Source organism: Rhinopithecus roxellana, chromosome 14, assembly GCF_007565055.1.
Source record: "Rhinopithecus roxellana isolate Shanxi Qingling chromosome 14, ASM756505v1, whole genome shotgun sequence".
Taxonomy (NCBI): Eukaryota; Metazoa; Chordata; class Mammalia; order Primates; family Cercopithecidae; genus Rhinopithecus; species Rhinopithecus roxellana.
This window is the reverse complement of record NC_044562.1, coordinates 114,283,000-114,305,441: the sequence shown is the minus strand read 5'-3', so window position 1 is coordinate 114,305,441 and position 22,442 is coordinate 114,283,000. Positions and strand designations below refer to the sequence as shown.

General features: G+C 35.5%; 1 protein-coding gene across 6 annotated transcripts in view; it reads left to right on the top strand.

Moving 5' to 3' along the window:
* Positions 1–22,442, top strand: part of ORC4 (origin recognition complex subunit 4) — a 90,044-nt gene that overhangs the window by 49,644 nt on the left and 17,958 nt on the right. For all 6 annotated transcript variants that reach the window (XR_004053285.1, XR_004053286.1, XM_010354911.2 and 3 more), the window contains 5 exons: positions 472–562; positions 12,119–12,194; positions 12,600–12,685; positions 16,223–16,271; positions 19,108–19,259. Coding sequence is in view for 4 of the 6 variants with exons in the window: in XM_010354911.2 (XP_010353213.1) it covers positions 472–562; positions 12,119–12,194; positions 12,600–12,685; positions 16,223–16,271; positions 19,108–19,259 (454 nt within the window). In the remaining 2 variants the exon portion in view is untranslated. The remainder of the gene's footprint in view (positions 1–471; positions 563–12,118; positions 12,195–12,599; positions 12,686–16,222; positions 16,272–19,107; positions 19,260–22,442) is intronic.

Genomic DNA, 22,442 nt, shown 5'->3' with positions numbered 1-22,442 from the left:
AGAAACACCACATAGCATGAAGCAGGAGCAGATACACATATTTCCATAATGCGATAGCACTTTAACGTTCAATCTTATTTTGTTTCTGTTATCTAATACTATGGAGAGAATTCTAACCATCTTGCCCTTAATAGCTAGCAGCCAACTATGGAGTGAAAGTTCAGAATATTAGTAGGAAAAGAGATTTGAATCCAAGAGTCCTGAGTGTTGCCACTATTGTCTCCACGATCATACAAATCAATATATTTCAATCTGATACATTTTCACCTGAAGATTTCAGAGAGTCTATACTACCCTCCTATTTCTTTTGTATTTTTCTATTTAGGACCATTCAGAAGCTAGGCCAAGTGCCCAGAGGGAGAGAAGAGAGGAAATTTCTATGCATATTCAAATATGCCTTTTAAAAAACTACAACCTAACAAAGTATTCCAGCTTCATTTTTAAAATTTTGTCCTATTTATATCATTTTAGACACTTAAGTGAGCTGCTAAAAAGGACCGCTCTCCATGGAGAGAGTAACTCTGTCCTCATTATCGGACCCCGAGGATCAGGAAAAACTATGGTAAAAGCTGTTCATTTCTGGTGTTTGTTGGCATATGATGATTCTTATTTTATATAATACTGAAAATACTTTTCATTTCATTATTTTGTAACATTTTACTTTTTTTTTTTTTTTTAAATCATAGAAGACATGTAAAACTTATAAAGTTAGGGTGGTATATTTGAGTGTAGCAGACCTTTTTTCCCCTTATTTAGAATCACTTTGTACATACCCAAAAAATTCTGGGAATCTTTGTATTGAATTGCTGGGATTTTGTGTTGAATTTATACATCACATTAGGAAAGTCTTCCCGTTCATGGAGTATCTATGTATTTAGGAATTTTGTCATTTTTTGTAGTTTTCTTAATAAAGATATTATACATGTTTTGTTAGATTTATACCTAATTTTTCAATTATTTTTTGGTGCTATTTTGAAGAGTGCTGTGTTTCTAATTTCCTTTTCTAAGTCTTCATTGCTGGTAGATAGCTAAACAGTTGGCTTTTGTATATTACCTTGTTTTCTGCAACCTTGCTATAATCGCTTCTCAGTTCCATTAGTTTTTTTGTCACTTCTTTGAGATTTTTTACTCAGTTATGTTATCTGTCAGCAAAGACAGTTTCAATTATTCCTTCCCTATCTCCATACCTTTTATTCCTTTTCTTCTCTTATTGCATTATTCATTGACTATGTCTAACAGTTGATCATAAAATTCACTAATATTCTGCATATGTTTTAGTATAAATTTAGAGGGTATTGTTCACTAAAGAATAGTATTCTTTTATTTTTGAATATTCTGTTTCATGTTTTCTTAGGATTAGAAAAAAATGAATATCCAATATTAGAACATTCATTTCTTAAATCTTTGTTTTCATTTTTCTGTGTCTACCATCTTTTTCATGTTTTTCCCCCCCTCTCAGCATTCTATCATATGGCCAATGTGATTTTCTTTACTGCCAGTGCTGTCTTTTGCTTCTTCTAATCTGATATTGCATTTCAGTTTTCTAAGAATCTTTCCTTGTTGTCTAAGTCTGGCTTAAATAGCTCAAAACATTTATTTCATAAAATAGTCATTTTAAATAGTAATTAACCTTTTTATACTTTATTTTTAAGTTGACTCATAATAATTATATACTTTGATGGGATATATAGTGATGTTTTGGTACATAGAATGTATAGTGATCAAATCAGAGTAATTAGCATATCAGTCATCTCAAACATTTATCATTTATTTGTGTGGGGAACATCCAGTATCCTTCTAGCTATTGGAAAATATTATTAATTATAGTCATCCTATAGTTACAGAACAATGATAGTACGACACTGTAACTTACTCCTCCTATCTTGCTGTAATTTTGTATTCGTTATTGAATCTCTCCCCTATCCCTCCTTTCCTCCTACCCTTCCTGCCCTATCCTCTCTTCTACTTTTGACTTCTGTAGTATTTACTTTCCCTGGCTTCCATAGATGAATAAAAACGCATAGTGTTTAACTTTCTTTTCCTGTCTTATTTCATTTAATATAACTTCTTCCAGTTCCATCCATGTTGCTGTGAATGACAGGATTTCATTTCTTTTTTTAATGGCTGAACAGTATTCCATTGTGTGTGTATACACATATTCTTTATCCATTCATCTGTTGTTGGACAACTAGGTTGATCCATATCATGGCTATTGTGAATAGTACAACAATAAATACAGGGTGCAGATGTCTCTCTGATCTAATGATTTCCTTTCCTTTATATAAATTCTCAGTAGTGTGATTGCTGGACCATATGGTAGTTCTAATTGTAGTGTTTTTGGGGGAGCCTTTGTACTGTTTTCAATATTGGCTATACTAGTTTACATTCCCACCGGTGGTGTATAAAAGTTCCCTTTTTTTTGCATCCTCACCAGCATTTATTATTTTTTGTTTTTCTGAAAATAGGCACCCTAACTGGGGTGAGATGTTACCTCACTGTGGTTTCTATTTGTATTTCCCTGATGATTAATAATGTTAAGCATTTCTTCATGCATTTGTTGGCTATATATATGTCTTTTCAGAAATGTCTGTTCAGATAATTTGCCTGTTTTTTAAGCAAATCACTTTTTTGCTCTTGAGATACTGGAGTTCCTTGTGTAATCTGGATATGAATCCCTATCAGATGAACAGTTTGCAGATGTTTTCATGTATTCTGTAGGTTGTCTTTTCACGCTGTTGATTGTTTCCCTTGCTATGCAGAAGCTTTTGAGTTTGATGTCATCGGATTTGTCTATTTTTTATGTTGTCTGTGATTTGGAGTTCTTACTCAGGATATTTTCCTAGACTAGTGTCCTGAAGTATTACCCCTATATTTTCTTCTAGTAGTTTTATAACATTGAGGTCTTGGATCCTTTATGAATTGATTTTTGTGTAGGATTAGAGATGGGAATCTAGTTTAATTCTTCTGCATATCCAGTTTTCTCAGCACCATTTATTGAAGAAATTGCCATTTCCCTAATGAGTGTTCTTGGCCTTTGTAAAAATCAGTTTGCTATTGATAAGCAGATTAATTTCTGGGTTCTCTATTCTGCTCTGTTGATCTACATGTCTGTTCTTATGCCAGTACCATGCTGTTTTGGTTACTACAGCTTTGTAGTATATTTGAAGTTAGGTAATACTTTGACTCCAGCCTTATTCCTTGTGCTCAGGATTGCTTTAGCGATTTGGCATTTTTTGTTGTTTCATATGAATTTTAGGATTTTTTTTTTCTGTCTCTGTGAAGAATATCATTGGTGTTTTGATAGGAATATCATTGAAACTGTAGATTGCTTCTGGTAATATAGTAATTTTAACAATATTCATTCTTTCTGTCTGTGAGTATGGGTGTCTTTTCATTTGTTTGCATCCTCCTCAATTTCTTTCTTTAGTGCTTTGTAGTTTTCCTTGTACAAAACTATACCTTTCACCTCCTTGACTGAATTTATTCCTCAGTACTTCAAATTTTTTGGTAGCTCTTATAAATGGGATTGCCTTCTTGATTTTTTTTTTTTCAGCTACTTTGTTGTTAGTATATACAAACATTACTGGTTATTGTATATTGATTTTGTAGCCTTCAACTTTACTGAAATTCTAAGAGTTTTTTGGTAGAGTCTCTAGGTTTTTCTATATATAAGATTATGTCATCTGCAAAAAGGAACGAATTGACTTCCTCCTTTCCAATTGCTTTAGCTTGAACGTCTAGTACTATGTTGAGTAAGAATGGGGAGAGTGAACATCCTTGTATTGTTCCAGTTTTACAGGAGAAACTTTTAGTTTTTCCCCATTCAGTATGATGTCGGTTTTGGGTTTGTCATATATGGCTTTTACTATGTTGTGATTTTTTTCTGTACCTATTTATTGACAGTTTCTATCATGAAGGGATGTTGGATTTTATCACATTTTTTCCTGCATCCATTGAGATGTTACAGTTTTTGGCCTCCATTCTATTGATGTGCTATATGATGTTCATTGATTTGCATATGTTAAACCATCCTTGCATCCCTGGGATAAATCCCACTTGATCATGGTGAATTATCTTTTTGCATTCAGCTTACTAATACATTGTTGAAGACTTTTGCATCTATATTCATCAGAGATATTGACCTATAGTTTTCGTTGCTGTTTTGTCCTTGTCTAGTTTTGCTGTCAGGGTTATGATGGCCTCATAGAATGAATTAGGAAGGATTTCCTGTGCTTGAATTTTTTGGAGTAGTTTTAGAAGAATTGGTATTAATTCCTTAAGGGTTTAGTAGAATTCAGTAGTGAAGCCATCCAGTACTGGATTTTCCTTTGTTGGAAGACTTTTTATTCCTGATTCTACCTCATTATTTGTTATTGGTCTCTCCAGGTTTTCTGTTTCTTCTTGCTTCAATATTGAGAGGTTTTATGTGTCCAGGAACTTAACCATTTCCTTTAGGTTTTGTAATTAATTGATGTATAGTTCTTCATAGTAGTCTGTAATGATCCTTTTTATTTCTGTGATATTCAGTGTGATGTCTCTTTTTTCTTTTCTCATTTATTTAGTTTGGTCTTTCTTAGTCTATCTAAGCAATTTTTGTTTCAATTTTGTTTATTCTTTCTCTGATATTTATTATTTCCTTTGACCAATTTGGGGTTTGGTTTGTTCTTTTCTAGCTCTTTGGAATGCACTGTTAGATTTTTTATTTAAAATTTTTCTAATTTTTTGGATTGCATTGTTAGATTCTGTATTTGAAATTTTTCTAGTTTTTTGGTGTAGGTATATATTGGTATAAACTTGCCTCTTAACACTGCTTTTGCTGTGTTCCTTAAGTTTTAGTATGTTGTGTTTCTATTTTCATTTGTTTCTAGGAATCTGTAATATTCTTAATTTCTGTTGCCCATTGTTCAGGGGCATGTTGTCTAATTTCTGTATTTTTGTATAGTTTCTAATGTTCCTCTTATTACTTTAAAAAAATATATAGGCAAGGTCTGCCTATGTTGCCCAGGCTGGTCTCAAACTCCTGGGCTCAAGGGATCCTCCCACCTTGGCCTCCCAAAGTGTTGGGATTACAAGTGTGAGCCACCACACCTAGCCAATTCTTTTTATTATTGATACCTAGTTTTATTCCACTGTGGCCAGATCAGATACTTGATATGATTTTGCTTTTTTTAAAAAAATGTTTAAGACTTATGTTGTGTCCTAACATAAGGTCAATCCTGAAGAATCTTCTATGTGCTAATGAGAAGAATATACATTCTGCAGTTGTTAGGTGAAATGTTCTATAAATGTCTTTTAGGTCCATTTGGTCTATGGTGAAGTTCAAATTCAGTCTCTCTTTATTGATTTTCTGTCTAAATTGTCTGTCCAGTGCTGAGAATAGGGTATTGAAGTTCCTATTATTTTATTGCAGTCTCTCTCTCTTTAGGTCTAATAATACTTGCTTTATACATCTGAGTGTTTCAGTGTTGGATACATTTACATGTACAACTGTTATATTCTGTTGTTGAATTGATCCTTTCATTATTATATAATGTTCTTTGTTTTTACAACTTTCGTATCACTTTTATTTTCCATTTTCCTAGGATAGTTTTTCATACCTTTAAAAAGTCTGTGTGTCTGTACAGGTGAGGTGAGTTTCTTGTAGCAGCATATAATTGAGTTTTGTTTTTTCATCTGTTCTATATTTTTTAAATGAGAAACTTAATTGGTTTATATTCAAGATTATTATTGATAAGTGAGGACTTACCCTGTCATTTTAGTGATTGTTTTCTGGTTGTTTCGTATATCCTTTGTTTCTTACTTCCTCTCATTTATTTTTCCAGTTGGGTGATTCTCTTTCTCCTTTATGTATCTGCACTACCAGTGAGTTTTATAGTTTCCCCTGTTTTCATAATGGTGGTTATCATCTTTTCATTTATGGATGTAAGGCTCCCATGAACATTTCGTATAAGTCTGGTCTAGTGATGACGGATTGCTTTAGTTTTTGCATGTCTGTGAAACATTTTATTTCTCCTTTATTTCTGAAGCTGCTGGGTATTATATTCTTAGCTGACCGTTCTTTCAGTCTGAGCTTTGAGTGTATCATCCCATTCCCCTCTGGTCTGTCAAGTTTCTCTTAAGAAATCTGTTGTTGTATATTCTGACAATCAGCTAAAATGTAAAGAAGAAGTATGAAAGATGTTTTAAAATATCATTTTTAGAAATGATAAAGAGTTTAAAATTTTTAATTAAAAAAATCTACTATAAAGAAGAAGATACCTACTGTTAGTATAATAGGGATTCCCTTATAGTGACTTGACACTTTACTCTTGCTGCTTTAATTAATTGTCTGTGACTTTTGACAATTTGACTATAATATGCCTCAGAGAAGACCTTCTGTTTGTGTTGAGTCTCTTTGGAGTTTTGAGCTTCCTTTGGATGTCCATTCCTCTCTCAAGAACTGGGAAGTTTTCAACTACTGTTTTATTAAATATGTTTTTCTCACCTTTTCCTTCTTTTCTCCTCCTGAAAGGACAGTAATACAAATATTTGTTCACTTACTGAAGTCTTATAAATCCTGTAGACTTTATTCATTCATTCTTTCTTTTTTTTTCTTGTCTGCCTGTGTTATTTCAAACAATTTGTCTTCAATTTAAGAAATCCTTATGCATGGTGTAGTTTGTTGTTGAAAGTCTCAATTGTATTTTCTGTTTCATTAATTAACTTCTTCAGCTGTAGGATTTCTGTTTGTTTTTTATGGTATCTCTGATAATTTCTTATTCAATCACAAATTGTTTTTCTGATTTTAATTTTCTGTCTGTATTCTCTTTAATTTCACCGAGTGTTGTCAAGATTATTATTTTAAATTCTTCTGGCATTTTCTGTATTTCCGTATGATTCTTGTCTGTTACTAGAGGGGTTATTGTTTTTCTTTGGAAGTGTCATGTTTTCTTGCTTTTTTATGTTTAATGTGTCCCTATGTTGATTGATATGCCTCAGGTAGAAAAGTAAAATTGCCTTTTTCAATCTGACAGAATTGATGTCATAGGGAAGTACTTACTTGCGTGAATGTGTCTTGAGGTGTCAGTTTGGTGTGATTCATTGCCCTTGGTTCTAGTTGTATACAGTCGTGTGGTCTTTGTATAGTTTTTTTTAGCTGTAATCCACACTAGTGTCATTTACAAGTGTCTCAGTGGCCTAGGCTGAGAGTTTCTGGTGGTAGCTGTACAGCTTTGCAAGGGGTGGGTTTGCTGGGCTGATTCTCAGTTTAGGGGCATATGCATGCATATGGTGGGTCAACCACCTTGGGATCTGACACACTGGCAGATGGGGCTATTAACGTGGCCAGGAGCATAGTCATGCAGTTGCTCAGCCGGCCTTGGTGAATGTTTGCCAGGAGCAACTCACTGGTTTGTTTCTCAGGCCCAGGAGATGCCTGGGATCCAGGTGCAAGGCTGCTTAATCCCAACAGAGGTGTAGGGATACAGTTCCTCGAATGGCTTGGGGCCATATCTGCTGAGGGGTTCCACAGGATTGTTTCTCAGGTTCAGGATGCAGTCACAAGGCTATTCAGCTGGCTTATGGGCATGCCCACTAGGAGCATCCCGTGAGGCTGTTTCTCAGGCCTGTGACACTGCTGCTTGGCTGGCCTGGGAACTTTTCAGCAGCGATAGCCCACTGGATCATTTCGTAGACCTGGGAAGTAGGAGCAGGGCTGCTTGACTGGCCCGAAAGAGTGTCTGCCAGAGGCAACCCTCAGGGCTGATTTGTAGACCTAGGGTGTAATGCTGCTCAGCCAGCGAGGGTAATGTGTCTGTTAGGGGCAGTTGACTAGTGTACTTCTCAGGTTGGGGACGTGAGCACACGATTGGTTGGCTGGTCCTGGGGCATGTCTGATGGGTTATAGGTAGGCTGCGCTGTTTGTCAGGTTTGGGAGGTGAGTACAAGACTGCTTGGCAGGCTCAAGAATGGCCTGAAGAGCTACTTTTCAGGCCTAGTGTGTGTTCACAAGGATGCTTGGCCACCCTTTGGGAGCTGTATTCACCATGGGTGGCCCATGGGGCTGTCTCTCAGGTACAGGTCATGGCTCATGGCTGCTCGGCTGGGCTGGAGGCATGCCTGCCAGGGGTAACCTTCTGGTCTATTTTTCAGGCCCTGATTGTGGGCACAGGACCACTGGGCTAGCCAGAGGTATGTCTGCAGGAGGGAGGGGCGCAGGGTATTGTGGGGCTGTTTCTGAGGTTCTGAGTATGGGTGCATAGCCACTCTACCAGCACAAGGGGTGTATCAGCTGCTTGGATGCTCGGGGGCCTGTCCTTCTTGAGAGAGAGCCCCACACTGGTTTGGTCAGCTCAAGCAAGAGTTTGCCCTGGGTGGGACTGCCAGATTGGTCCTCTGGCCGGAAGTGTGGCAGCAAGAGGTTGGTTTCCCTGCTGTGTAGGACCAGAGTCATAACCAATTATAGGCTCAGTCTCCATGCAGCTAGAGTTGTGGCGTTCACCACCTATGTGGGCTTGGTGGAATGAAGATGGACCCCTAGTACTGAAAAGGTGCAGTGGCTACTGGCCCGCGGAGCAGGGCGCACAACAGAAGTGGCTTTGGCCTCAACGGTGCCATGCTGCAGCAGGTTGGCCTACAGGTGGGGGGGGGGATGGAGAGTGCACACTTTATTCTCATGATCTGGAGCAATGCAACTGCTTGAATTCCCAGCAGCTCTCCACCTTGACTTAGGGCTTGCTAGGACTATGGGATTCTCCTGTGGTAAGGACTGTAGGTATTTATGGTGCTAGTGAGGACTGGTGGGGGATCTTCTGCTTACCTTTTCCCCAAAATGGAAAGTCCCTCCTGACTACGGGAAGATTTGATCCGGGTGCAGGAGATGTAGCTGCAGAGGCCAGGTGCCTACACACTACCCTCCTGGATTTTCAGTCACTACACATGTGTTTCCCCTTCCCAGCACTCTCCCTTCAACACGCCAGTCAAATCTTAGCTGTTCATTCATTGCTGTGGTCCTTTCTTGTGCGGGGTACGAGCACCAGGAGTCTCTAATCAGCCATCTTGCTTAATATTTTAAATCTGCACTTAAGCTTTTTAATCTGCTTGTTGTTCCCTTCCTTCCATGTTATAGCACCTTTTCATAAACCCCTATAGGTTTAATCAAGGTACTGAAATTTAAAGGCGAAAGCATTAAGTCATAGTATTTATCAGTTAACAAAATGGATTGGTTATTCTTGGCCACGCTGACGGTTTACCTACTTTCAGCTTCTTAAACCAGAGCCCTATTGTGGTGTTTTGCAGTCATTTACTGGGTTTCACTACAGTGGAATCTGGAAGAGTCCCTTGTCTGGCATTCCATTTTGATATAGTTTCATGTATTCCTGATGTACTCTGATGTTGGCAGGTTGAAGAGATGAGCATTGTTTGACTTCTGCTACTTTTGTAATTTGTTGTATGTGTGGGAGTATCCTGAGAGAAAATATGGATTGAAAAAATTGTCAGATACAATTTGTTTTTATACAAGAACTCTCAATGGTATAATTTTTTTCTTTTTCTTTTATTTTTTCTTTTCTTTCTTTTTTTTTTTTTTTTTTTTTTTGACAGGGTCTCACTCTGTTGCCCAGGCTGGAGTGCAGTGGCACGACCTAGGCTCACTGCAGCCTCCTCTTCCCAGGCTCAAGCGATCCTCCCACCTCTGCCTTCTGAGTAGCTGGGACAGGCATGTGCCACCACACCCAGCTAATAAGTTTTTTATGTTTAGTAGAGACAGGGTTTCACCATGTTTTCCAGGTTGGTCTGGAACTGCTGGGCTCAAGTGATCCACCCACCTTGGCCTCCCAAAATGCCGAGATTACAGGCATGAGCCACTGTGCCTAACCTCATTAGTATAATTATACAAATTCAAATTTTAAAACATAAGACCTGTAGTCTTATGTTTGTATTAAACCCTAATCCTAACCCCGAGATTATAGTATATTTAAAACACTATACTTGGCCAAACTGTCTGAAATACAAAAATTCTAACTCTACAGTTAATTGAAAAAGGCAATAATAGTGTGGCTTATAATATTACAAGCATTTTCTTTTTAAAAAATTGATATAGCTTCAAGTGACAGATTGAGCCCTAGAAAATACCTTTTGATTTTAAGAGACAGGCTCTCACTCTGTCACCCATGCTGGAGCCCAGTGGCTCAATCATAGCTCACTGAAGCCTCAACCTCCTGGGCTCAGGCAGTCCTCCTGCCTCTGCCTCCCAAAGCACTCAGATTACAGGTGTGAGCCACTGTACCGACCCTTAGAAAATGCTCTTACACATGGAATTTACTGTGGACAGATTTGCTAGATGGTTAAATAGGATATTTCTCCTAGTTGCATATTGGTGAAACCTGTTTTTATTATAATATTTGGAAATAGTATAATCGTTGGTGAGCATAAAAATTACTGGATGTGGGGAGATCTAAGAAAATTATCCTGGTATGTTTGTAATATTAAATTTTAGGCACAAAGAATGTGGAAAGGAGATTACCAAATTTGGTTATGTTGGTCAGTGTGACATTAATAACCAACTAAATATTTTTAGTGTATAATGTAGTTTAAATATTTGAAATGATGACAACATATTCAAGAAAAAAGGTAACTTAAATGGTTGATTGCCTAAACTACACAGTAAATTTTAGCAATACCCAGATTAGAAGTAACATTGTTTGAAGATCACTTGTTAATATATTTATCATTTCAAACCATACACACAACCCATAAAATATTAGTGGGCTGATCCAAGCAAAGCATAAGTTGGTGTTTAAAGTAAGTTGAGTGGAAAGAAAGTTGTAAACCTGTTACAACTCTCCTTATGCATATGTAAAATGGAAGGTATTATTAAAATCCCTATTCCTTTTAGCAATGGATTTGAAATTGTTTTGAATAATTCATCAAAACATAAAACATTTTATGAATTAAAACAAAACATTACCTAGGAAAAAATGTATTAAGCAAAATATCAAGAGATGGAGGAAAGAAAATACCATGGATTGCTAAAAAAAAAAAAAAAAGTTACTGAAAGCACTGTTTTGAGAGACCAACAGTATATCATCTAGGGATGTACTCTTATTATAGTGTCTGACCTGATCCAGAGGTGAAGAAGTACCTGTATGCAGTCCTTTAATGTTACTTCTCATTAAATGTCACTTCTCAGTTGGGCTATTACTTGTAGTATGACAGGTGATATCTTGAGATTGTCTCCTTTTCAGAGGACCTAGAATTCCCTATGCTTTAAAAACCATGCAACCAGGAAATTTTTTTTATTTTTGGTATCTTGTTGTGGAAGATATATAATTTAAAATGAGGATCATATTTGCTTTTTTCTTTTTGGATAAGGTGTTGCAATGACAAATAAGTAGCATATTGCAAATACAAATAGTATTTTGTTTTGGAAAATAGTTTACCAGTTGTCTCAGTGCCTTTGTTGAGTAATCCTTTTTGTCCTAAGTTTTGATGCCATCTCTACTAATATTTTGTATATACAACTGCTTTTCCCAGTTCACTTATTTTATGATAGTACCTACATTTTAATATTGGAAGGAACAGTCCATATTTACTGTTTAAAAAGATTTTTGGCTTTTCTTAATTCTGTTCACTTTCAAATTCTTTAAACAAGTGAATGCATTGGTAATATGAAGAGATATATATGATATCACAGTACGAGAGCAGTACAGTGTTATAAAAAAAGTATGCTGCATAGAAACCTCTAATTCAATAGGCTTTTAACTGATTACAGTGGTATTTAGTAGTTGTCAGAGAGATGTGTAATGTACTAACTGAGACATGAAGTTTATAAGGGCCATGTCACATGTTTAATGTGACATATAGAGAAATATTTGTTTTAAAACTTGGTTGTTTCTAAATTTGTATTAAAAGTTTGGGTAGGTGATTGAGAGAATATTATATCAGTCCTGGCTCTTGTTTCTTGAAAAGAGTCAGATATGAGATGTTCTAGTTAAACCTTTTATCTGTAAAGAATTTGAAAACTTATTTGTTAAAGAGGTCAATTTATTTATATTCTGTTCTTACCGCTTGTAGTTTAAAAAAGAATATGGACTTTTTAAATATTTTACCTATTATTATCTCATAAACTTTTCATATTTAGTTAATAAATCATGCTTTGAAAGAACTCATGGAAATAGAAGAAGTGAGTGAAAACGTATTACAAGTTCACTTAAATGGTAAGTATGCCATTATTTTGCCATTGGCGATTACATAAACTTTGTGGGGTTTTTAATATGATGAAACTAAATTCACTTGTATATTTCAAATTCATTTTAATAGATTTTGAAAACTAGATCCATGTTTTACTTAGTACACCATATGCAGTATTTTTAGAAATTAAAATAATAATAATGAAGGAGTCTCAGAAGGACTCTGGTTTTTTTCTTTTTTTTTAAATCATTCTAATCCCAAGGAGGATTGTTTTTTGATTCTACAGAATGTCTTTATTGCTAAGTTTTAAAAAGAAAGTGATGTGAGCTAACAGGCTTTGACTGGGAAGATTTACTTAACTGGAAAACAACCTGCTATATCAAATACATGTTTCGTTTTAATTAAATACTTTTAAATGGACTTTATTTTAGGACTGCTGCAGATCAATGACAAAATCGCCCTAAAGGAAATCACGAGGCAGTTAAATCTGGAAAATGTAGTTGGAGATAAAGTTTTTGTAAGTATAATTTCAGTTATTTTATTAAATAGGCTTTAAGGTAATGTCTTTATACCATATATATTTTTATATTTCTGGAATGGTAGGGAGAGGTTCAGAAATTCTAAATAGAAATATATAAGATTCTTTCATTAAAATGTGTAATGTATAGAATACATTTAGTCATTAAGTCTCTACAATATTTGGATTTTTTCATAGTAGGTTATACTAGCTGTAAACTAGCTAAGAAACCCAAGTTTATGTAGATATTCTGAGTTTATTTCTTTTTCTGTAGGGTGAATACTTTGGTTCTCTATCTCTGGAGATAGATTAACACATTTTTTAAAATACCAAGCTCCAGCAGCCTATTTCTACTTTTTTGAGACTTGAGTAGTCTGCCTATAGTAGAAAATGTGCTAAATTTGAAGCTGCAATAGGTGGGTTTCAGTCATGCCTTACAACCCTTTGACTACCTGATAATCCAGAGCTAGCAAGTATCTCTGAATTCAGATTCTTTACATGTGAATTGGGCATTATTTTATTATCCATACTTCACAGGATTATTTTGAAGAAGAAAGAAAACATTACACATCATTTAACTTAAAAAATAATTTGCTGGATGGTAATGTGCTGTACAAATGTCAGTTATTCTGTTTTCAGAAATTTATTCATACGTCATTGTCATATCTTATAGTCTCAGGACAGTGAACATCAGTAAAAGAAACTGACTTGAAATGTTTTAAACTTTTACCTTTCACTTAATATATAGGGCCTAAGGAAAACATGATAATTTAATTTTGCAGCTACCTGAATTTTCATGATGAAATTACCTAGCCTCATACTGCTTATGCAGTTGGAGTGGATTATATACATTCCAACTTCATTTTCTGGTTACTGGTGACCATGCAGTGGCACCACTCTAATATCTGAACTGTGTGCTTTGTGCTGCAATGACACCGCCATAGTTGTGTAACACTCCTAGCATTTATGAGTTTTCTTTAATAATTAATCTATAAAATTATTAATTATAAAATAATCTATAAAATTAATCTATAAAATATAGGTTACTATTAACAGTAATCTAGAAAATTAATCTATAAATCTATATAATTATATAATCTATATAAATCTATAATAGGTTATATCTATATAATTATGTAATAGATTATATATAATTATAGATTATATAATTATAGATTATATATGATTATAGATTATATAATCTATAAATTATAATATATTAATCTATGAAAATATTAACATAATAAAAATACTAATCTAATAATCTAAAAGGTTGAGTAAATTTGTCCCTTCCATAGTCTGTAGGTCTTTGAAGTGTAATTTCAAAATGCCCCTTCTGTAAATCTAATATTCTACCTCTTGTTTAGAATGTGATGTTGAAGCTAGTGGCATATACTGAGCCGAAGATAGTTCCTATTAAGTATGCTCAGTTTGGCTTTTGGTTCCCAGTTGATCTGGATAGGTATTTCTGACATTTTTAAATGTTACATATTCATATTGGTTTTATGTGAAATAATAAACACAATTTTTTATCATTCTGTTCTAATCTTCGCTATTATTATCACATATAGAGATTATTAGTTTAAGTTGTATCCAAAAAATGTTTTGGCTGTGTTCCAAGTAAGCATAGCCATGCGTGATATGATATACATAAATTCTTCAATATACTCTTGAATAGAGAAATACTGGTACAGAAATTATTAGTTTAATTCTTTCATTATATACATTTGGTTTCTTCTCAGAGAGCATAATTAGGTTGCCAAAGGTCATAAAATGGCAGAGGCTAGACATTATAAGAACCTAAGTCACTTAATTCAACCCACAGCTTTTCTGGTTTGATATAAGCAGACATATATATGTGTATTATACATGAACAAATACGTATTTATAGAAGTATATACTTAGGGCCGGGCACGGTGGCTCACGCCTGTAATCCCAGTACTTTGGGAGGCTGAGGCGGACAGATCACGAGGTCAGGAGATCGAGACCATCCTGGCGAACCCGGTAAAACCTCGTCTCTCCTAAAAATACAAAAAAATTAGCCAGGCGTGGTGGCGGGCGCCTGTAGTCCCAGCTTCTAGGGAGGCTGAGGCAGGAGAATGGCGTGAACCTGGGAGGCGGCGGAGCTTGCAGAGCGAGACTTCGTCTCAAAAAAAAAAAAAAACAAAAAACAAAAAAGAAGTATGTACTTAGTATCAGATATGATAATCTTTTAAACAAAAAGCCTGAAAGACAAGCTACCTTTGAGTAACTGACCACTGATTTCCCAACAGATTGTCTCTTTGAGGATTTGTTACATTATGATAAATTATGGATAACACCTCTTGGTCTGCCTACCTTGGAAATAGCATAACAACATCACAATATGTGAAAGTTTAAAAAACTTTATGCTATTTTTATGTTAGATCTCTCAACTAGAGAATGAATAAGTGCGTTTCTTTTCTCCTTTATATCTCCTCAAATTTAAAGTTGGCTGTTTCTTTTAATTATGAACTCTGAATGAAATAAAAATTAATAACTTTAATGAAAAAAATATTTTAATGGGCCTTCTACCCACAATCTGAAGCACCTAGATAATGCATCTACTACGTTAAGTTTCATCAAGAATATTTAATTGTATCCAAAAACGTTTTGGCTGTATTACAAGTAAACATAGCCAAACATGATATGATATACATAAACTCGTCAATATACTCTTGGCTGGGGGCGCAGTGGCTCACACCTGTAATCCCAGCACTTTGGGATGCCGAGGCAGGTGGATCACGAGGTCGGGATATCGAGGCCATCTCCTGGCTAACACGGTGAAATCCCGTCTCTACTAAAAAATACAAAAAATTAGCCAGGCGTGGTGGCAGGCGCCTGTAGTCCCAGCTACTTGGGAGGCTGAGACAGGAGAATGGCGTGAACCCGGGAGGCGGAGCTTGCAGCGAGCCGAGATCGCACCACTGCACTCCAGCCTGGGCGACAGAGCGAGACTGTCTCAAAAAATAAATAAAAATAAAAAAATTCTTCAGTATACTCTTGAATAGACAAACACTATTATAGTATCTAATGCTTCAAAAGAGCTTTCTGTTTTTGTATCTCATTTAAATTCATGGTTATTTCTTTACCAGTACAAATTAATTTGAGAGTTGCAAGACCCCACTGTGTTTGAAGACACAGAGTAGAATCCATTTCTAAGTCTCAAACAATATTTAGAATATGGCACCTCTACAAAACTACCTTCAAATTTCTTACAGATTTTGTCCGGAAAATATAAAATTCCTTACTTTTCTTTTTCTTCTTTGATCGTTACATCCTCAAGTTGTAAAATATAAAATTTCAAGCATGACATTGTAATTGCCATTTTCAGTGTTGTGCCATCTTTGCTTAAGTATTTAAGTTTTAGATAGGAAGTATAGAGACACTCAGCAAAGTCTAGGCAGTGACTCTAATAACTAGAAGATATACAGTGTTTATATAAAATCTGAGAATCAGCCCTCTTTTATTCTTTATTTCACTAAATTTTTAATCATTTTATCTCATTTTGTTGTTCAGGGAAGCTTTGCTGAAAACCTTTCATTTCTTCTGGAAGCTTTAAAAAAAGGTAAATATTAACATATTCAGCCATTTCAGAAGATATGTTTTAACTTTATTTTTTCCTTGATTATAAAGGTAATACAAGCTTTTGCCAAAAGAAAAACTCTCAAAATACAGAAACATTAAAAAGAATGATCACTGTATTCCCACCACTATAACAATGATTATCTCAATTAGCATTTGGTTTCTTTATTCAATAATATATACAGTATAATATACTGTATATACTGATGTTTATATCAGTATATTATTGATGGAGATAAATGTAACTTTTTACAATAAAATTATTTTACCTATCATTTTGTAATCAGCAAATTTTGATCTGCATCATTTTTATGGTTCTCATCTTGTTTTATAAGGTGCTATTTATTAATCACCAATTATGGACTTTTGTTTCTAATTTTTTATAATTAAGAAGAGATACTTAGATGATCATCCAGATATTTCCTGGAATAAATTTCTATGGGTAGAATTCTGGGTTGAAAGGCACCATCTTTAAAAGACATCTAAAAACTACTCTAAAGGTTTACTTTGTAAAAATATTTGATAATACCTTTTTCTTCGCAACCTCAGAAACTATTATTATTTTTATGTTTCCCCATATAATAGAAGAACTTTCATCTCTTAGTTTAATTTGAATAATTTTGTTCTTTGTTTAATTTGCATAATTCTGTTAGTGGTAGTGCTTGTCATTTCATATTTTTATTGACCTTTGAAATTTCCTGGTTTATGTACAGTCATGTGCCACATAACAACCTTTAATTCAATGATAGACCACATATGTGACAGTGGTCCTATTAGATTATAAAACCATATTTTTACTGTACATTTCCTGTGTTTAGATATGTTTAGATACACAAATACTTTCCATTGTGTTACAGTTGCCTACACTATCACATGCTCATAGGTTCATAACCTTGGAGTAATAGGCTATGCCATATAGCCTAGGTGTCTAGTAGGCTACACCAGTTAGGCTTATGTAAGTACACTCTTAGGATTCTTGTACAATGATGCAATCACCTGACAATACATTTCTCAGAACGTATCTGTCGTTAAGGGACACACGACTGTATTTCCTGTTGGGTCTTTGACCTATTGTGGTAATGTTTATCTTATACTTATTTATTGGAATTTTTGTGTTTTATTTTTCTCTTCCCTTAAGTTTGGTTTGGACTTTTCTGATGATCTAAAGTTTTACGTTTTCCACGTAGTTAAGTTTATCTAGAAAGTTTTTTCTCTCCTTCAGATTATAAAAACATTGATCCATCTTTTTATTTAATATATATATTTGTAATTTATAATTTGTTTGGAATTTATTCTGATTTTACCTGTGAAGTAGGGATCTAACTTTGAATAGACTAATTTTCCCCACTGATTTATAATGCAATATTTTATCAAATACTAAAATTCTGTATTAGTACATAGGTCTCTTTCTAGACTTTTGAGTAATCCCTTTGGTTTTATACCAGTATTAAATCATTTAGACTACTGTATTTATTTGTGTGAAATAAGTCTTTCTTTTATCAGATACTTGTTTTACCTTTTAACACAAATGTAAAGGCATTAAGCCTAAGGTAAAAGGGATTCTTTTACTAAAGTTGTTTCCATCATTGAAGTGAGAAAAATGTAACCAGAGGGTGATGTGGAACTTTCCCAATGAAAAGCATTGTAGTTGAAATGCTAAAAGTTGTGCATAAAGGGAGTTTAAGTGGCTTTAGTTGAATTTTATAATCTAAAAGTTTGTTTATAACAAGTATTTCTACAAGAAATGTACCTTGTATTTCTACTAAACAACTCTCTTTTAAAGCATTAGTTTTGTTCATTAATTAATGACTCCTCATATTTTAATCCTAAAGTGTTTTCGTTCTGTGCAGATATAGAAAACTCTTTCTCAATTTTATAATCATTAAATAAGAATTATATTCACATAATTATAAAAATAATAGTCTTTAGTAATTTAAATGATTTTTGACATTTTTCAACAACAAACTCTACTAGAGTCTAGGAACTAGACTGAACTTTTTATTTTTTGGAGATGGAGTTTCACTCTTGTTGCCCAGGCTAGAATGCAATGGTGTGATCTTAACTCATTGCAACCTCTGCCTCCCCAGTTCAAGAGATTCTCCTACCTCAGCCTCCCAAGTAGCAAATTATTATTATTATTATTATTAATTTTTTTTTTTTTTTTTTTTTTTTTTTTAGCAGAAATGGGGTTTTACCATGTTGGCCAGGCTGGTCTCAAACCCATGACCTTAGGTGATCCACCCACCTCAGCCTCCCAAAGTGCTGGGATTACAGGCGTGAGCCACCATGCCCGGCCTAGACTGAACCATTTTTTTTGAGATGGAGTTTCACTCTCGTTGCCCAGGCTGGAGTGCAGTGGCACGATCTTGGCTCACCACAGCCTCTGTCTCCTGGATTCAAGCAATTCTCCTACCTCAGCCTCCCAAGTAGCTGGGATTACAGGCATGCACCACCACATCCAGCTAATTTTGTGTTTTTAGTAGAGATGGGAGTTCTCCATGTTGGTCAGGCTGGTCTCGAACTCCCGACCTCAGGTGATCCACCCACCTCGGCCTCCCAAAGTGCTAGGATTATAGGCGTGAGCCACCACGCCCAGCCTAGACTGAACTTCTTGAGAGCAGTCGGGGCTGTCTTTGTCCTTTGAATAATTTTTTTTCTGTTGAATGAATGTATATGCATCAGTAAATCCCCTACCCAAAGTAGGCTATCAGTATGTTTGTAGAATTGAGTTTTAAAAACTGAAATACAGTAAATAGTTTGGAAATTTAGGAAAGGTGGATATAATTTCTTGATAATGTAATGCTCTTATTTTATCTTAGGTGACCGAACCAACAGTTGCCCAGTGATCTTCATATTAGATGAATTTGATCTTTTTGCTCATCATAAAAACCAAACACTTCTCTATAATCTTTTTGACATTTCTCAGTCTGCACAGACCCCAATAGCAGTTATTGGCCTTACATGTAGATTGGTAAGTCTTTTTCTTCATTAAAAAAGTTGATTATAATTTAAAATTCAAGCTTAATTGCTGACACTACTAGTCTTTTTTCACTTATTTAGGTCATTATATTAGGCATTTTAAAAATTTTGTTTCAGCAATGCCTGGTGTATTTATCCTGCTTTTCAACTCAAATTGAGGAAAACAGGTTAATGGTTACCTTAGCCCATTAATGAATACCTCCCTCCCCCCAATGAAATCACCGAAGAAAAAAGTATGAAATCAGATTATACTAATAAATATAATTTCTACATTATCAAGTAATGAGGCAGTTAAGTAATCCCACCAGTATTTGAGAAAACTTGGTAATAGTTTTTGTTGTAAGATTTTTTTCCATATTTTGAAAAGGATTGAAATCAACTCTAAATAATACTATTCCAACTTTCAAAGAACACGTCTCCAGAAATGGAAAAGATTCTACCAAGCACTGACAGTAGATAGTGGCTTTTTCATTCCATGGGATATTTTAGAATGATATTAACTATAGTCTCAATATCACTATCACTTTGTGAAGGCTCTGTACATATTGAACCATGTGTACCTTTGGACAGCTATACAGGCCTTTTTGTGTTTACCTTCTTACACACTTGTGGCATGAACTTCCTTGCTGAATTCAGATAAACTGGCATTGAAGAGTGCCGTGGCCCATTTTGTGTTGCTATAACATAATACCTGAGACAGGTAATTTTTAAAGAAAAGAGGTTTATTTATCTCACAGCTGTGCAGGCTGAGAAGTTCAAGGGCATGGCACTGGATTTGTTGCAAGGGCTTTCATGCTGCATGACATGGTGGAAGGTCAAATGGGGAGCAGATATGTGCAAAAACGAACCAGATAGAGTTGGAACCTCAATTTATAACAACTCGCTGTCTCAAGAACTAATCTATCCCCATGAGAACAAGAACTCAGTCCAGTAAGAGGGCATTAAATCTATTCATGAGGGTCCGCTCCAGTGAGCTCTCACTGTTGCACTGCCAATTAAATTTCAACATGAGATTTGGTGGGGACAAACCACGTCCATACCATAGCACGGTTATCTCTTTTCTCATGCTATAACTGCCATGCCTCCGTAGCTTGCTTGCCATCCTCTTCCCCCTCCATTCTCAACAGACATATTCAGGCACATTTATAAATATTCACATCTCCTTTCCTACAGCCCTTTTTCTTTTTCAGAAAAGTGAAACTTTTTACTAATTCATATTTCAACAGTCCTCCTTCCAGTGCTGTTTCTCTATAGAATCACTGTCATTTGCCCCTCCTTCCCTGTGCTCTAGAGCTTATGATGTATGGCTTTAGTATAAACTCCCCTCATACATCACTGGCTGGTGTTCCACATATCTTTATTCCTCCTTGCCAAAAGCAGCAGTCTATGACAAGGATCAAAGAAGCACCCGCCTTCTTGCCAAAAAAAAAAAAAAAATTCTTCCTTTAGGTGGAAGTGGCTGTGGCAAGTGTTGTTGACCCAATGAAGAACCAAATAAAATGCCAGTAACTTCTTAGCAGTGTTATCAGATGTTCTTTTTTTATTGTGTGTACATATAATTCTCCAACTGTGTAGTTCTTTCAAGTGTAATCTTTTTTCTTTCTTTCTTTTTCTTTTTTTTTTTTTTTTGAGATGGAGTCTTGCTCTGTCGCCCAGGCTGGAGTGCAATGGCATGATCTCGGCTCACTGCAACCTCCACCTTCCAGGTTCAAGCAATTCTCCTGCCTTAGCCTCCCAACTAGCTGGGACTACAGCCACACGCCACTATGCCTGGCTAATTTTTGTATTTCTGGTAGGGACGGGGTTTCACCATGTTGTCCAGGCTGCTCTCAAAACTCCTGACCTTGTGATCCGCCCCCCTCGGCCTCCCAAAGTGCTGGGATTACAGGTGTGAGCCACTGCGCCTGGCCTCAAGTATAATTTTATCTGTGTATCCATGTTTATAGGGAGAGAGCAGAAGGATAGAGGGAGTAGTGACTTTGCCAGCAAGCATCTTCTTCCCCATTGGGAGTAATTCCATTTTTGTTTTTTGGTTTTGTTTTGTTTTTACTAGTTCCTTTATGCCCACATTGCCAACTTCTGTCATTACTACCTACAACAAAGACATTATTTACTTCCATCTCTTTTCATTCCCAAATTTAGGGTCTTAATTGTTGCTTGTATTGATTATTACTACTACTGTCTACCTATATGGGTGACCTAGAACTCTTTCTTAATAGAAAATAAATGTGCAATATCTGAATCTCTGAATATAACCTTTCTTTTTTAATTCTCATGCTGGCACTATTCTTTGACCTCATAAAAACATTCAAAATTTTTTATTCACCCTCGCGCCTCCTACCTCAGGCTATTAGTCTTTCCTGTCCTCCTTCCCAAACTAACCATGATCCCATTTTGATCACTTGAATTCTTTCCTCTATATCATGATTTATTGACCTAGGTATTATGAAAGTCATCTGGCCAGATGTGGAAATGTATAGTTCTGGGCTTAAACTACTCCCCTTTTAAAAAACTTTATTCTATAACATTTTAACAGTATACATAGGAAAGAATAAATAATGAGCCCTGAATTCCCTTCTCCACTCCTTGCCAAGATTCAATTACTACAGACTAGTTTTATTTATCCTCAGCATCTCCCTTAATTCCTCTGTTATTCTGAGGCAAAAACTAGGCATTATATCATTTTATCAGTAAGTGTTTTAGAATGTATTTTTAGGAAATAAGAGCTCTCTAAAAATATATTTCCCTAATATAATTGTTACATTAGCTGTAATTCCTTAAATAATATATATTACCTAAGTTACACTCCAAGGTATACAACCAAGACAAATGAAACCAGGTAACTACAAAAAAAAGTGTATGTGAATGTTTGCAGCGGTTTTTTTTGTTGTTTTTTTTGTTTGTTTGTTTGTTTGTTTGTTTTTGAGACGGAGTCTCACTCTGTCGCCCTTGGCTGGAGTGCAGTGGCCGCATCTCAGCTCACTGCAAGCTCCGCCTCCCGGGTTCACGCCATTCTCCTGCCTCAGCCTCCCGAGTAGCTGGGACTACAGGCGCCCACCACCTCGCCCAGCTAGTTTTTTTGTATTTTTTTAGTAGAGACAGGGTTTCACCATGTTAGCTAGGATGGACTCGATCTCCTGACCTCGTGATCTGCCCGTCTCGGCCTCCCAAAGTG